Source organism: Callorhinus ursinus, unplaced genomic scaffold (assembly GCF_003265705.2).
Source record: "Callorhinus ursinus isolate GAN/ISIS: 27379988/994484 unplaced genomic scaffold, GSC_fseal_2.0 scaffold10, whole genome shotgun sequence".
Lineage (NCBI taxonomy): Eukaryota > Metazoa > Chordata > Mammalia > Carnivora > Otariidae > Callorhinus > Callorhinus ursinus.
Genome location: NW_027397072.1, coordinates 22,237,830 through 22,254,978, shown reverse-complemented (window position 1 = coordinate 22,254,978; position 17,149 = coordinate 22,237,830). Strand labels below are relative to the sequence as shown.

Here is a 17,149-nt window from a genome sequence, read left to right as displayed (position 1 = left end):
CTCCCCCTGCTTGTGTTCCCTCTCTTGCTATCTCTCTCTCTCTCTGTCAAATAAATAAATAAAATCTTTAAAAAGGGGGGGATGTTAGAGTTTAAACAAAGGGTAGAGGAAAGCCATCAAAGAGTTTTACGAAGGGGTGGGTGACATGACCGGAATTGTGTTTTAGAAGAACCATTCACGCAACTTGGAGAATGGATTGGAGGAGGCTGAGAAAGGAAACAGGCCAGTTAGGCTGTTAAGAGAACTTTGGAATGGCAGATGGCTGCCTGGCCTGGAGGAAGCTCCAAAGAGGAGTGAAGATCTTTAGGATAGGAGGCGGAACTGATAGGACCTGGTGGTAGGTTGGAGGTTGGGAGAGAAGGAGAAATCATGAAGGAGTCCCAAGTTTCTGACTGTATGACTCAGGGATGCATGGCAGTGCCAGTCCCTGGGCTGGTGGAACTGGGGAAGAGGAGGTTTGAGGAGGAGGAAGATTCGTTCTGAGACACATAGAGGTTAGTGTGCTCGCTGATAATTGTGTTTTCTTAGATTCTGTATTTGTCTACTTGGCATCCATGAATCACAGGGCCAAACTAACAGCCAAAGTTGATATCTCACCTGCAATCCAGAGCCCATACTCTGAGCTGCTTCTTTAATCTAATTCTCACTCAACAAACCAATATTTCCCCTCTCCTAAAATCAACCCAGGGTCAGGTGTCAGATAACTAGGGACGGTTCCTATGTCCCAAAGCCTGCCTGAATGACTCCAACTAGCCAATCCTAAGCTGTCTACCTTGCCTTGCCTTTCCCATTTAGCAAAGGCTGTGGCCTGTGCCTCCCCACCCCCACCCCCCATTCCACCCACCCCCCCACCCCCCCACCCCCGGCTCCTTTCTGCCCTCTACACTGGTGCCTCCCCCTGCTGTCCTGTGTGGTGAGCTGTGCCTCTCGCTTCTTGGGGAACTGTAACATTAAATGTTTCTTTCAGTGGCATTGACTTCTCCATGTTGTCACTCAGTCACCTTTATAAATTAAAATCTAGGCACAAATTAGAGAATGTTCAATTCCTGAATTGGTCTGGGGCTCGGAGATTGGAATTTCAGATTCGGTAGTCATCAGCATTTAAATGATATATTAGTTTGCAGAGTTGCCATAACAAAGTACTACACGCTGGCTGTCTTAAACAACAGACGTTTACTGTCTGACAGTTCTGGAGACTAGAAGTCCAAGGTTCAGAAAGATTGGCTCCTTCTGAGAGCTGTGAGGAAGCATCTGTTCCATGCCTCTTCTCTAGCTTCCGGGGGTTTGCTGGCAACCTTTGGCATTCCTTGGCATGTAGAAGCTTCATTCCAATCTCTGTCTGCGTCTTCACATGCTGTTCTCCCTGTGTGTGTGTGTATGGACACCGGTCATATTGGAGTAGCGTGGGCCAACATGACCTCATTTTCACTAATTATACCTGCAATGACCCTATTTCCCCATAAGGTCACATTCTGAGGTATTGGGGGTTAGGATGACAACATATGACTTTTTGAGGGACTCAGTTCCACCCACAACAGATAGTGACGGAAACTACATGAACAGATGAACACATGAGCAGATGGGGAGTGAGGAGACAGCCCAGAGGACTCGGACACAAAACGAAGAAGAAATGCCAAGAGAAAGAATGGTGTCGCTGCAGCCAGGGGATACCATAATTCCAGCGGGTAGTATGCAGCAGTGTCCACCATAGGAAGGAGGACAGGGTGACCTTGATGAGAGTCTGTTTGTCGTGATAGATGCTGATGGGAAGGAACTGATGGAGAGGGAGAAGTTGAAGATTCTGAAGATTCTGGGAGAGTTGAAGTTACTCCTTTAAAGAACTAAGACCTTGGGCCAGCGGGTGAGGATGTAGTCTGAAGCGTAGGTGGAACCGATCACTGTGACGAAAGTAGGTGACACACCATTTTGACTGCAAAGCTACACTCTGTGCTGACAAACGACTGCCACCATCGCCCTTAAGATGATCCTTTCCTAGGCCCTCCGCACCTATGTCTCATATGGAGCCACTTCTCAGGGATGCACACGGTCACAGCCACACAATGACACCTTCCCTGGAAACCGGCAGTCACGGCTGTCCCTTGAGCATCACAGACAACTCAGGAAGAGTTCCACCAGATACCCGGACACGTGTGCCACGAACGTCCTCTCCTGTCACACACCCAGTCATTCACACACCGGCCATACTCTCTCAGGGCCATCTTGTCAGTCTGGATACAGCGCCCATACCCCTACCGTCACGGGCGCCTCACACGCACAGCCAGCAGTCACGGTCACACTAACAGCTGCTGTCTTGTCCTGCACATCTGGGGGCCAGCAGGTTGTGGCACCGGCGGCACCCGCACCGTTAGACCTGCTTCTCGTAAACACCAGCGTGCCATCCGCCTCTTTGTCTCTGTGTCTCTAGATGTCCGTCTCTGTCTCTCTCACGGAGACGCGCGCGCGCACACACGCACACGCACACACGCGCGCTCACACACGCACACGCGCGCGCGGGGACCGCGGGGAGGAAGCCCGGCGGGGGTGCGGGGGCTGCGGAGGGTGGCGGCCGCGGCCCCTGCGAGCTCTGCCCGGGCCAGGGCGGCGGCCGGCGGGAGGGCGACGTGGAGCGGCCACGTGGAGCGGCCCGGGGGGAGGGCCCGGCGGCGGCGGCGGCGGCGGCGAGTCGAGGCGCGGCCGGCGCACAGCGTCGAGCCGCCGCGAAGCCGGACCCCGGCCCTCATCGCGCCGCCGCAGGTGGGTCCGCGCTCCGCCCCGGGGCGGCCGGGCACCGGGCTGGGCGGGTTGAGGACCGCCGCCGCCGCCGCCACCAAAGCCGGCGGGGACGCACGGGTCGCCGCGGGGCGGGACCGCGGGGCCGCGGCGCCCTCCCGGCGTCTGGGTCCCCAGGCTGCAGGCGCAGTCCCTCTGCGTCCCCCTGCGTCCCCCTGCGGCGCGGACGGGGCTGGAGCGGCGGCTCCCGCCTCGGGGCACCTCCAGGGAGGAGGGTTCCCCCCCACCCCCAGCCCCCGGGTGAGTGGGTAGAGGAAGGGGCTCGAAAGCGAATCTTGAGCTTCCTAGGTGTGATGATGGGGTTCCACAATTCCCGACCCTTTGTCGCTCTGACATCCTGGGAGGGGGCTTGGGGGCTGGCGGGAGTTTGATCCTCATTTGACAGATGAAGAAAAGGGGGGCTGGGGAGGGGCCCCAGGTTATCACCCAGCTGGAAGTGGCAGGGTGGAGACCGGCTCTCAGGTGTGGGACCTTTTTGGCTGTAGAACCACTCTCTCTTCTTTTTTTAGGGGGCGGGGCCGTGTCCTGGGAGGCACAGGGGCACCAGAGGGATAAGTTAAGGGTTAGGATTCGGTTCAAAATAACTTCTGGACAATGAGACTCAGCCAGAAACAGAATGGATGCCCTATGAGGTGCCAGACCCTTGACCTGGAAAGTCAAGCAAGGGCTGAATGGCCATTGACAGGGATGCTGTGGAAAAAGTTTTGCACTGGATGGGAAGCTACCAAAGAACAAAGGCCCCTGCCACATCCTAGATTCTCTGGAAATCCTCAAATGCCAGTCATTTTTTTTTAAGATTTTATTTATTCATTCATGAGAGACAGAGGGAGAGAGAGAGAAGCAGAGGGAGAAGCAGGCTCCCAAGGAGCAGGGAGCCCGATGCGGGACTCGATCCCAGGACCCTGGGATCATGACCTGAGCTGAAGGCAGACACTTAACCATCTGAACCACCCAGGCGCCCTCAAATGCCAGTCATTTAACCTGCATTATCCCATTGCATCTTCCCCAGGCCCTTACAAGACAGATACTGTTATCCCAGGCTCAGAGAGGTTAAGACACCTGTCAGATCACACTGTCAGAACCAAGAGGCAGGATCTGATCAGAGGTCTGACCCCAAGGCTGGGCTCTCCTCACTGCGCTGGTGTCAAGGCTCAAAGAAATTTGAGGCCTGAGAGTCATTGTGAATGTGAGTGTATGAATGTGAGTGTGTGTGAAGGATGTGAATAACTGCTGAATTACATCACAACTGTTAACTAAGAGTTGTGGTGGCTTTCAGGTGGTCATGAGGGTAAATTACATTTGTTCGCTTTATGGTTGTAGGAAATGATTAGGAACACATTTGTTTGACAGGCAGTGGTTCAATAACGGCTTTATTTCTGTTGCTTACAAAAGCTTTTGTTAAGTGCTGAGAAATGTCTTAAGCGTGAACAAATCACATCACACCAACCTCATTACATGTTACTTGAGGTGCCTTAGCTTGACTACTTTTAAACAATAGAGGTGAGCCATACAGTTATTTAAGTTTGTGACATGAACTATAACCAGAATGCTCAGGTTGTCAGGAGAGCCCAGGGTATTCCAGGTAGAGGGTAGAACAGCTTGGGCAAAAGCTAAAGCACTGAAAAGTGAAAGTGAGAAGCACTTCGGGGGTACTCCAGTCACCCTTTTGTTTGAAGCTGAGTGTTAGTGTAATGGAGCACTGGAAGACAAATATAAAATGGTAACCTGATAGCTGATTGTAGAAGACCTTGAATGCCAGGGTGAGGACCGTGGACTGTAATAGAAATAGGGAGCCACTGAAGATTTTGGAGCAGTGGTGTTCTAGCTAAGGAAGCTTAATGTGATGTGGGTATGGAGGGTTCTTTTTTTTTTTTTAAGATTTATTTATTTATTTGAGAGACAGAGAGAGAGCACACGGGGGAAGATCAGAGGAAGAGGGAAGGAGAGAATCTCAGGCAGGCTCCATGCTCAGGACATGGGGCTCAATCTCACCACCCCGAGATCATGACCTGAGCCAAAACTGAGAGTCAAGATGCTTAACTGACTGAGCTACCCAGGTGCCCCTGGAAGGTTCCTTAAGTGGAGAAGCTACCAGAGGCAAGGGCAAGAGAGAGGCTACTACATTAATTTGTGCAAGAAGTAATTCATTATGCACTCACTATTATCTCATTGTGCAGATAAGGTAACTGAAGTTCAGGGACGATAATTAACGTACCCAAGGTCATAGTCTTTTCAGCGTGGCAGCTTCGGGGACGCCAGACTTCTTCCGTGGCAGCTCAGGCCTCCCAGAGGTGCATATCTGCGCGTGCGGAGACAGAGTGAGAGAGAAGCAGAACCAGGTACAAGCTATGGCACCTTTTCTGACCCACACCTTCATTTCAGCTGTTGGTTAGAAGTGAGTGGCTAAGTCCAGATCGTATACAAGGAAAGGCAAATTAGACTTGGTCCTTTGTGGGAAGAAGTGTCAAGGAATTTGTAGACTTGTTTTGCAAACCAGCGCATCTGGCCTAACGAGTGAGTAGATTAGTGGGATCTGAGGGGTGCTTCCTCTTTATGCCTGAATTGCTACCACCAGAGAGTCTTCTTTTAAAAGGCAACTGCTAGTGCATGAGAAGCCCAGATAATAGGTTTTGACAGCTCTGTGGGATTTAAATTAACTCTAGCTCCTCCTGTAGGCCCCGGTCCTGGCAGTAAACAGATGGGGTGGGGCTACAGGAAACAATCTGAGAGTATCCAGGTGGGGAGACCAGGACGGTGGGTATGTGTGGAGCCACTGCAGGGCAGTACAGGAAAACTTCTGGAGGGAAACAGGCGTTATTGTACAACCAGGCACTGTGCAAAATGTGTAGAATCTCGTGTCGTGGAACCTTACCACACCCCGCGAGAGGTGCTCTCGTCTGCCCCACATTGTAGATGGAGAAACTAAAACACAGAAGTCTGACAGTTCCAGAGCCAGGATTTGGATTCAGGCAGCCTGAGGTGAGGGCCCATACCCTTCACCTTGCGGCTGTGCCTCCTCCTCTTCTTCTTTTTTTTTCTTTAAAGATTTTATTTATTTATTTGACAGAGAGAGACACAGCGAGAGAGGGAACGCAAGCAGGGGGAGTGGGTGAGGGAGAAGCAGGCTTCCCGCGGAGCAGGGAGCCCGATGCGGGGCTCGATCCCAGGACCCTGGGATCATGACCTGAGGCGAAGGCAGACGCTTAACGACTGAGCCCCCTAGGCGCCCCATGTGCCAGCTCTCCTTTAGTAATTATGTGTTTCTCTGTCTTTCCCTCAATCATTGTCTAACATTTGTATCTTTTCTTACTTACATATGTGCAAGCTTTAAGAATGAAAAGGGTAGGGCGCCTGGGTGGCTCAGTCGGTTGGGCGACTGCCTTCTGCTCAGGTCAGGATCCTGGAGTCCCGGGATCGAGCCCCGCGTCAGGCTCCCCGCTCAGCGGGGAGTCTGCTTCTCCCTCGGACCCTCCCCCCTCTCCTGCTCTCTCTCTCAAGTAAATAAATAAAATCTTTAAAACAAAAAAAAGAACAAAAAGGATAAATAATTCTACTTTATATTATCATCTCCCTTCTAAGATAGTGCCTCACACATAGTAGGTGCTTAATAAGTATTAAAGAAGTAAGTAAACTTTATCTTCATTCTACAAACTTATATTTCTATTTGCCTTCCCTGCGGATGCTCACCCTCTTGGTCTTTGTCAACAAAGGTCTTTGACGTCTGGTGCGACTCACGCTATCCTCTGTGGCTTCTAGTCCTAGGGTCTCTACTTTCCAGCATTCTCCTTCTGGCTTCTGGCCCGCTGGCCTTCTCAGCCATTACGTGCCTCTTCTTCCACCTTAGAGACTGGAACCCTCAGCTGAAGCCAGCCACCAGCACCCCACCGCCCCCCCCCCAAGAAACCCAGCGGCACTCTGGACATAAAGAACCAGGGCCCCCTGTCCCATTGACCTGTACCCTCCTTCAGCCATTGCTTCCAGAACGCTCAGGCACCGTGTGTGCAGGACCTTCTCCCTGATCCTCCTGGTTCAGGCACAGACATCTGCAGTCTTGCATCTTTCCTCAGTCCCCATGGGCTCTCTCTTGAGATTTCTGTCTTTCGCCCCCTGTTGAGGCAGGCTTCCATGAGCTCCCCGCTCCCGAGAACCCAGGTAGTTTTGAACCCTACTTGCACGCCCCTAGTCCTCTCTCACCTGTTCTGTTGTACTTGACTTATGGTGTCTCTCCTGATGCAGAAGTTTAAACCTTTGATATATTCACATCTATTTTTTCCTTTAAACTTGAGTTTGCAATATTTATCATTTAAAAAACATTATTTGAGAGCGAGAGAGCAGAGGGTTGGGCAGGGGAGAGAGAGAGGGAGAGAAGCAGACTCCCCACCAAGCTCAGAGCCTGATGCAGGGGGGTGGGGTGCCACCCCCCCAATCCCAGACCCTGAGACCATGACCTGAGCTGAAACCAAGAGTCAGGTGCACAACTGACTGAGCCACCCAGGTGCTCTGACATATTTATATCATTTCTAATTGCTCCGTCATAGAATGTGATTTGCTTAGCCACTGCCTAAATGTTAGCTATTCAGGTTGATTATGTTTCTTTCACTAATATGGATAGCACCATTATAAATATCTTTATAATTTCTTTTCCATGTGAGTTCCTCCCTATGTAATCCTCAGGATGGTATCCTTGGGTCAGAGTTTCATGGCAATTACTGTACCTTTGCAGGTTGCTCTCTAGAAACATTTCAGGTTTGTAGTCCCTCAAACAATAGAGGTTAATCCTCACTGATTCAATTTATTTAATGGTTACAGGACTATTACGATTTGCTATTTCTTCCTCTATCAGTTTTGCTATTAAGTTTTTCTAGGAAATTAACTCTGACCTCTGAGTTTTCAAATTTCTGCTGTTTCTGTAGTTATGTCCCCATGTTCACTGCTAATGTTCTTTATTTGTGCCTTTTCTCGTTCTTAATGCGAGTTGTCAGAGGTTTGTCTATTTTATTAGTCCTTTTAAAGAAACACCAGTATCTGGCTTTGTTGCTCTTCTCTATCGTATTCCTAATCTCTGCCATCTTTTATTTTTTATTTCTTTAAGTTTCTTCTATTTTACTACCTTATTGAGTTGGAAGCTTAACTCATGAACTTTTGGCCCTTTCTTCTAATAGATGCTTTTAGGTCAGTCCATGTTCCCTCTGGCTACCTATCTTGTTTTCATGCATACTTTCCCAGTATCATCTAAGTATTTAACAGTTTCCATTATGATATTCTTCTCTGATCCACATTCAAGTATACCCTTTAATTTCCATATATGTGAGTTTTTTGCATCATTTTTGTTATTACTTTCTATGTAATTACATGTCAGTCATATAGTGTGAGACAGATTCTTGGATATTCACTGAGCCATGTGCTCTGGCCTATTACTTGTCAGTTTTTATAAATATTCCACATGCATTGAGAAGAATATGTATTTGCTAAGGGACTGAAGTGGGAGGGTCTCTCATTTGTTCATTAGCTCAGGCATATTAAGTGCTTTATTCAACCTTCTACATTCTTCCTCATTTTTAGTCTGCTTGATCTTTCAAATACTGAATGAGGTATGTTAAATTCTCCTACCATGATGGCAGATTAGACTTTTTCCTTGTAGTTCTGCTAGTTTTTTTTTTAAGATTTTATTTTTTTAGAGCAGTTTTAGGTTCACAGCAAAATTGAGAGGGAGGTACAGAGATTTCCTGTATACCTCTGTGCCCCCCCCCCCCCCCCCCCCGCTGTTCCCCCATTATCAGCATCCCAGACCGGAGTGTACATTCGTGACAACTGGATGAACCTACACTGACACATCATCACGCAAAGTCCATAGTTTACGGTAGGGTTCATTCTTGTACATTCTGTGGGTTTGGACAAATATATAATGACATGTCTCCATCATTATAGTATCATAGAGAGTAGTTACACTGCCCTAAAATCTTCTGTGCTCCACTTCTTCATCCCTTCTACCCCAACCCCTAGCAACCATTGATATTTTGACTGTCTCCACAGGTTTGCCTTTTCCAGAATGTCATATCGTCGGAATCATACAGTGCATAGCCTTTTCAGATTGGCTTCTTTCACTTAGTAATATTCATTTAGATTCCTCTAGGTCTTTTCATGGCTTGATAGCTCATTTCTTTTTAGTACTAATATTCCATTGTCTGAATATACCACAGTTTATTTCCCCCTCCCCTATTGAAGGGCATCTTGGTTGCTTTTGAGTTTTGGCAATTATGAATAAAGCTGCTGTAAACATCTGTGTGCAGGTTTTTCTGTGGACACGATTTTTCAGCTCCTCTCAGTAAATATGAAGGAGTGCAATTGCTGGATTTGCTGGATTGTATGGTAAGAATACGGTTAGCTTCATACGAAACTTGCCTAAGTGTCTTCCGAAGGGGCTGCACCATTTTGCATTCCCACCAGCAATGAATGAGGGTTCCTGCTGCTTCACCTCCTTGCCAGTGTTTAGTGTGGTGAGTGTCCTGGGTTTTGGCCATTCGAATAGGTGTGTTGTGTTTTGCCAGTTTTTATTTTAGATGTTTTGGGACTATGTTATTAGACATATACAAGTTCAGAACTATGATATCTTCCCAGGGGATTAGATTTTTTTTTTTTAAAGATTTTATTTATTTATTTGAGAGACAGAGAGAATGAGAGAGAAAGCACATGAGATGGGGGGAGGGTCAGAGGGAGAAGCAGACTCCCTGCTCAGCAGGGAGCCCGATGCGGGACTCGATCCAGGGACTCCAGGATCATGACCTGAGCCGGAGGCAGTCGCTTAACCAACTGAGCCACCCAGGCACCCCAGGGGATTAGATTTTTATGAATTTTGTAACGACATTCTTTTGTCTATGATAATGCCTTTCATCTTAAAGTCTAGTCTAATGCCAGTAAAGCTATACTAGCTTTCTTTTGTCTATTACTGGCTTTCTAAAATTGCTTTATATGTCCTTCTTCCATCCTTTTGCTTTCAACCTGTGTCTATACTTTTTAGGTTCATCTCCTGAAAATTACATGTAACTGTATTTTGTTTTGTATATGTTTTGGTAATTTCTATTTCTTAACTGATGAATTTAAAGAATTTATAGTTATGACCACTGATAAACTTAGATATATTTTTACCATCTTATTTTATGCTTTCTATTTGCCTTCCTTTTTAATTTTTTAAGTTTCTCTCTTCTCTTTTCTGCCTTCCTTTGAAGTCATTTTTTTTAAAGATTTTATTTATTTATTCATGAGAGACAGAGAGAGAGAGAGAAACAGAGGGAGAATCAGGCTCCCCGCTGAGCGGGGAGCCCAATGCGGGACTCGATCCCAGGACCCTGGGATCATGACCTGAGCCGAAGGCAGACGCTTAACCATCTGAGTCACCCAGGGGCCCTTTTTGAAGTCATTTAAAAAAAAATTCCACTCGGGGCGCCTGGGTGGCTCAGTCGTTAAGTGTGTGCCTTCGGCTCAGGTCATAATCCCAGTGTCCTGGGATCGAGCCCCGCATCGAGCCCCGCATCGAGCCCCGCATCGAGCCCCGCATCGGGCTCCCTGCTCCTCAGGAAGCCTGCTTCTCCCTCTCCCACTCCCCCTGCTGGTGTTCCCTCTCTCGCTGTGTCTCTCTCTGTCAAAAAAAAATAAATAAAATCTTTAAAAAAAACAATAAATCTACATTAAAAAAAAATTCCACTCATTTTTTTCTCTGCTGGTTTGAGGTCATACATTCCATTTCTGTTTTTTTAGTGGTTATCCTTAGGACCTTTACATGCATATTTAACAAAGTTGCTCAATATGTCTACTCTCTTCCCAAACAACCATCCTCACCTTACATCTTAATGTTGTCCAATATTGTAGCTCAGTCCACCTTTTTTTGCTTCCTATATTAACATAATTATCAGTCTATGTTTGTTTCTATTTTCCCAAATACTTTCTGATTTTTTTTTCTTTTCTGCTCACCATATTTCCTTGCATTTCAAACCCTTCTGGCATCATTTTCCTTTTTCCTGCAATAGATCCCTTAGAATTTCCTTTAATGGAGGAATGTTGGTGGCAAATTCTCTAATTTGTTGTTTATGAAAACTTTTTGTTTCACCTCATTCTTGGAAGATAATTTTGCTGAAACTAGAATTCTAGAATGGCAGTTCTCCCTCCCCACCACTCCCCCTTCTCAATGTGTTAAAATACTATAGTACTACTGTAATCTGGAATCACTGTTGCTGTTGAGAAATCAGCTGTCAGTCTGTTGTCCTTTTGGGGGATTTGTCTTTTCTTTCTGATAGCTTTTAAGATCTTCTCTTTTTCTTGGTATTCTATAGTTTCAGAATAGCTCTGGGTGTGTATCCTGTTTATTTAATTTTCCTTGGATTGTTGGGCTTCCTGGGTTAGAGTATTAGTGTTTTGTAATAGATTGGAAAAATTTCAGCTGTTCTATCTTAGAACACTCCTTCGATGCTTTATTTGGCTCAACGAGCTATCTTCTGGATAATTTGTTCATTAATTCTCACATCGTCTGAGTCTAACGCTTACTATTTGCATTTTTAAATCAATCTTTTCATTATATTTGTGTAAGTTATGTTTGGTTTTCTTCAGATCTTCTTGGTCATTTTTATGCTTATATTCCTTTCGCATAGTTTCAAGCTTCTCTTTAATGTCTTGAAACATATTAAATATACTTTATGTTCTCTGTATGATAATTCCCATGTCTTTAATTTGCAAGCCTGGTTTTACCCGCTATTGGTTAGCTGGCTCTCACTCACAGTGTCTTATTTCCTTGCATGTTTATGACTTTCTGGCTGTGAGGTCATGCTCCATGACACTTTACCAATGGAATTTCTTTGAGGCCTGGATTGGAGTTGTGTTTCTTGGACAAGATGTCTATTTTCCTCTAGTAGTCGACTGGAGGTACTCTCAACCAGGTACCACTTAATATATAAATGATCTGCTTTAGGTTTTTGAACCACAGAGGTAGCCTAGTTCAGGTCTTGCACCCACAGTAGAGCAAGCTTCTTACAAATTCTCGGGGAAGACTTTATCCCTTCCACCCAGCACCAAGGTCAAGACAGGCGAGATTTGTGCTGCCCTTCTTTGTGGCACATTTACTTTTTGATCACCCTTATGATTGGGTGGGGCTGTTTGAATCCCAGCTTTAGGTAGGGAATCCACTACTAGTCTCCTCACACTGGGTGGGTCCAGGCCTTATCTCTGGGCTCCTCTGTTGCACTAAGGGCTCAGACTGATAGTGCAAACTTGGATTTGGTTTGGCAGACACTCTTAAGGCAAAAGCTAACTTCAAGCTCATCCCCCCCCCCCCCCCCGGAGGATTACCATTTTCACTGTGCTTTCGTACTCAGAATTTCTTACTTTCTTGCCAACTCAATGCATTTGAAAAGACACGTTCTATTTTTATTCAGCTTTGGAATGACTTTTCATTGGGACATTTACTATGATACGCCCAGACATGGAGGTTTGGATATTTTTCTAGAAGACCCTTTCACTGAGATGTGTCCACGGCAGTGGGACCTCTGAGGGCCCCCAGTTGATGATATGGGGATCTCAGTTCCAACTCCCTCCCTCGGATGGGCCCAAGACTTGTTTTCTCTCTTGGGTGCAACATCTGGAGCTCAAGGATCTATATTGCAGCCAATGTTCATGAACACCTTTAGGGGAGCAGTGGCTTCAACACCCATTTGGCCACTGCAGATTACGGACACCAATCAACTATGTAGACTCATGATATCTACTAGGGCCACGTATGCAGAGAAAACTAAAGGCAGTTTCTTTCTTTTTTTTTAAATATTTTATTTATTTATTCGAGAGAGAGAGAGAGCACAAGCAGGGGGGAGTGGTAGAGAGAGGGAGAAGCAGACTCCCTGATGAGCAGAGAGCCCCATGTGGGGCTCAATCCAAGACCCCGGGATCACGACCTGAGCTGAAGGCAGACACCCAACCGACTGAGCCACCCAGGTGCCCTAAAGACAGTTTCTATGCCTCTCGGTAGCTTCACCTTGTAGACTTCCATGTTTTGTTGCTTCTTCCTCAAGGCAGCTCTGCTTGCACAGCTACAACCAGCCTCCCACAAGCATCTTCCCATGGGCTGGATGCTCCCCTGCCCTACCCCACCTCTCTGAAGCAGTTGATGTCCAGCCTAGCAGTGCTTCTGCACCTTGTTAGAGCCATGGAGCTCTTTGAGCATCTGATGAAAGCTACAGACATTTCTCCAGGAGAATTCTGTGCCAGCCAGAATGCCCAAGACCATGACAGGTCCCTGATCCTCTGCACCTGATGATTTATCTTGCTAGATATGGGGATGGGTCTCAGGCTTCAGCTGTGGTGGGCGTGTGCTTCCTTAGGAATTCATTATGATAACATACGTCCCGTCCCACCTGGGACTAGTCAAGTAAGCTTCATGCTCTGTGCTTCTGACTGATCCTTTCTCTGTTTTCATATAACCAAGTGCTTGTGTTGCCAATGGGCCTGCACAGTGTAGGTCTAAAGGAAGCTTTTGTTTTTTCTTTTCTATTGGGATTTCCCAAGAAAAAGGAATAGGTCCTGGGGCCACTGTTGGTTTGACTCTGATTTGTTTCAATCCTTAACTGAGTTTAGATCTGTTTCAAGGAGTCTGAGCCTTTACCAATTTGCTCTTGGCTGAGTTTTAATAAATACAGGCGAATAATCTGCCTCTGTGTAAGTCATGGTCTTTTTGTGACCCTCCGCATTTCTGATTTGGCCTTTTTCTTAAGGTCTTGGAGCTAGTTTCCATCACAAAGTGAGGGACTGGACTGGAGTAGATGTACTTGAACAGCACTTCTCCGAGCACCTCGGGCTGGAGGGGCGGGGATGGGGTTGGGGGATGGGCAGGGCACCTCAGTGGGGGTAGGGGGGGCATGGGTGTGGGGAGGGGCTCCTGCCTGCAGAGCTGCTTCCACCACAGCGGGTCTGATTTATGTGCTTTACACAATGGGTCCGGAGTAAGATTTGTTTCGGACAAATTCCACAGGGGATGGCTGATGTCTGTGCGGGCCTCCTCCCTGAGCAGGAGTCCTGTCACCTGGCTGCAGGTGGAGGCCGGGAGCAAAGGCGTGCCTGTCTAACCCTCCCATCCCCCCACTCTGTGGCAGACCTCCCTTCCCCTTGACTCCCTGACTCTGTTCCTAGTTCCAGTTCCAGCAAGGATGTTGTTACCTTTGGCAATGAGAATGTTAGTGCTGCTGCCCCTGAGTCAGGCCGCGCCCAAGGATGGAACCGTGAGGTAATGGGCCTCAGAGGGCAGGGCCACAGGCTGGGATATGGAGGGTCTCTGGAGAATCTGAGGGTGTGCTGGGCCCCTCTGGGAGGCAGGAGCCTGGAGTGTATGTATCCACCCCCCTTCCCCAGTTACTGCCATCTCTGTCTGTGCCCATAGGGGCGCCCTTCGCAGAGTGGGCACCTGGTGCACCTTTGCTGGGATCAGCTCATCTGGGATCCGGGGACTCCGTTCCAGCGGGGTGTGAAGTTTGGGGAAGAAGCTTTGGGCCGGGGAAGGGGCTGCGCTTCTCTTCTCAAGACCTTATGTGGGAATGCCAGAGCCTTGGAGATCATTAGCAGACCAATTCGGGGTTGTGTGCCCAACCGTCTCAAGGGTTCCGGTGTGAAGAGCACACCGCAAGTACGTGGGCTGGGGTAGGGGGACAGATATAGGGAGAGCAGCAAGGCTGGCCATGGGGACAAAGGCTGCTGCCGCAGCTCCTGCCAGCCATCTGGCCTCACAGGTCTGGACTGATCTGGGCAAACAGGCAGCCCCTTCCAGAACTGGGAGCAAATCTTGGGCTTGGAGGACTGAGAAAGAAAGCCTGAGCAGATCAAAACTCCAAAACCAACATCTACGCCCTCAGCTTGTGTCGTGGAGCAAAACCGGTCTGCGGAAACCTGGGCAGTGCCTCGGGGCTGAGCCACAGACCTGCCCCTCGGGCCCGGCCCCAGAGCCGAAGGGTGACCGCGAGCCCCGCTGTCCGGACACCCACTCACTGTTTTCTTGGGTCTCCAACTTGTATCTACTAGGTGTGGCTTCATCTGGCCTCTGTCTAAGCAGGTGCTTTATTTGGGTTTTCCCTTAACATCTAAGTTAGGAATCTGTAAAACCAGTCTGAGGGAGTCAGGTTCTGCTTCTAAGACCAGAAGGGCCTCCTCCCCACAAGGTGTTTGGGAATTTGAGAGAACAACGCCCCTTGGGCCTGGGGAGAGAACTCTGCCAGGAGCTTGAGGGTGGAAGGCTGGTAGGCCGGATCCTCAGGGAGGCTCTTGGCAAGCCTGGCCCTTCTCTTCCTCCTCCAGGCTGGACGCCGAGGTGCAGCAGCTGCCCCTGTCCAACCCCTTCCAGCCAGGCCAGGAGCAGCTTCGGTGAGTGGGCCGGGCGGGGGCTGGGCCTGGGTCTGCACACTGGCCTCTCTGGGCTTACTTTCCCCATTTCTGCCAGGCTTCTGCAGAACTACCTACAGGGACTGGAGAGAATGGAAAAGGAGCCGGAACACATGAGCCGGGAGCAGGGTGAGGGGCTGGGCACCGGGGCCAGTGGGCAGGGGGCTCAGGGGCAGCAGAGCCAGGACTGACCCCGGGCTGTCAGTTGCCCCCTGCCTCCTCCACCTGTTCCTGGTGCCTCTTCTGATCCGGCTTCTCCTCCTTAGTTCTCCTCTACCTCTTTGCCCTCCACGACTATGACCAAAGTGGACAGCTGGACGGCCTGGAGCTGTTGTCCATGTTAACTGCAGCTCTGGCGCCCGGAGCTGCTGATTTTCCTATCGCCAACCCGGTAAGCCCTGCTGGCCGGGGGGCCCCTTCTCCCACGAAGGAGACTCAGCTTCTTGGGGCTTTAGTCTTTTTCATCATGACTCTTTTGGTGAATCCACAATAAAAGAAGTGCTCTGAGCCTGCCTGGCAGGGATGTGGGGAGGTGTTGGGAGGGTCAGAGCTCCTGGGAACATCTCTTTCTGCTGCAGACTCTCCAGCAAACGTGTGCTTCCACAGGTGATCCTGGTAGTGGACAAGGTGCTCGAGACCCAGGACCTGAATGGGGATGGGCTCATGACCCCTGCAGAGCTCATCAACTTCCCAGGAGAGGCCCCAAGGCACACAGAGCCCAAAGAGCCCCCAGAGCCACAAGATGTTGGGAGGCAGTCCCCATTAGCTAAAAGCCCGTCCAGACAAGAGCTGCAGGGAGCCCTGGGTCCCAGAGAAGATGGGGCACAGGTAGAGGCCACAAGGGAGTCCTTGGAGCCTGTACAGGAGGCTGGGGGACAGGCAGAGGCTGAAAGAGAAGCCCCAGGCCCTAGAGCAGAGGCTACGGGCCAGGAAGAGGCCAGTGACGCTGGAAAGGACGCAGAGGAGCATCCAGGGGAAACACCGGAATCCAAGAACACCCCAAATGAGTTTGAAGTTCATGTTATTCAACTGGAGAATGATGAGATATGAACCTTGAGGCTAGAGATTTGCACCCCTAGAAGTCTCAGCACCAGAACATAAGCCCCAAAGAGTGGGCTGTGTATGCTGGGTGTATGTCTGCTTCCTGGCCCCGGAGGGGCAGGTCTTTCTGTGCAGCTCAGGGAGACCCGAAGTTGAGGGGGCAGCTTTAGGGCCCAGATAACCAATAAAGAACTGAATGAACTCATCTGCTTGGGCCATCTACTTAACTGGTCTGGCCGGTCTGGCCTCAGGGACGCAGGGGGTGGGGGATTGGACAGGCCTCTGGGAGGGGCTTCGGCTTCCACCCTGTTCCCAGAGGGTGCTGAGACAGCAGGGGACGGCAGCGGGGCCCAGCTGCAGACAAGCTGGGGAAGAGAGCGCAGCCTCTCGCTGGGGCCCAAATGCCCCTCTTCCCCCTCCCCTGGGGTTCAGACACCCAGGACCCTCCTGCAGCTCCGAGCCGGTCCTCCCCACCACCCTGTAGGTGCCCTCCCCGTAATATTAACAAGAATGGCCATTTACTGAGAGCCGAGTACACACCAGGCGTCATGCTGGGCATTTTCTACATTGTCTGATTGTATACTCACGATAATTCTACCACCAGGCAGAATTAGCTCCATTTGACAGATGAGGAAATTGAGGAAGACCGAGTCAGTAATGTACCCAAGGTGACACTGCCAATTAAGTGGCAGATTTGAATTCAGGTGTGTCAGACCGCAAAACCCATGGTCCTTAGCACATTCTGTGGTCTCACACCCTGCCCCAACTCCCATATGAAAACTGGCTAATTCCAATATGCCCTCAGCCCTGGTCTACCCCAGGGACATGAACACTGAGTCCTGGGGCACATCTGTGGCCGAGGCAGCGCCTTAATGACAAGGCGGCTCCAAGGGTGGGGCTTCAGGCTCTGGGA

General features: G+C 49.3%; 1 protein-coding gene across 6 annotated transcripts; it reads left to right on the top strand.

Annotated features, from left to right (window-relative positions):
• Window positions 1–2,108: 2,108 nt before the first annotated feature.
• Window positions 2,109–16,433, top strand: CGREF1 (cell growth regulator with EF-hand domain 1). Of its 6 annotated transcripts, none has more exons than XM_025867906.2 (7): window positions 2,109–2,754; window positions 5,018–5,129; window positions 13,957–14,050; window positions 15,112–15,177; window positions 15,254–15,324; window positions 15,462–15,586; window positions 15,802–16,433. In XM_025867906.2, the coding sequence occupies exons 3-7, from the start codon at window positions 13,974–13,976 to the stop codon at window positions 16,243–16,245; spliced, it is 783 nt and encodes a 260-aa protein (XP_025723691.1). In that variant the 5' UTR covers window positions 2,109–2,754; window positions 5,018–5,129; window positions 13,957–13,973; the 3' UTR covers window positions 16,246–16,433. The 6 variants fall into 6 exon arrangements, with proteins under 6 accessions (XP_025723691.1, XP_025723692.1, XP_073753241.1 ...); XM_073897138.1 differs by lacking the exons at window positions 2,109–2,754; window positions 5,018–5,129 and adding exons at window positions 9,107–9,159; window positions 11,602–11,717; XM_025867907.2 differs by lacking the exon at window positions 5,018–5,129 and having other exon boundaries at window positions 2,653–2,754.
• The last annotated feature ends 716 nt before the right edge of the window (window positions 16,434–17,149 follow it).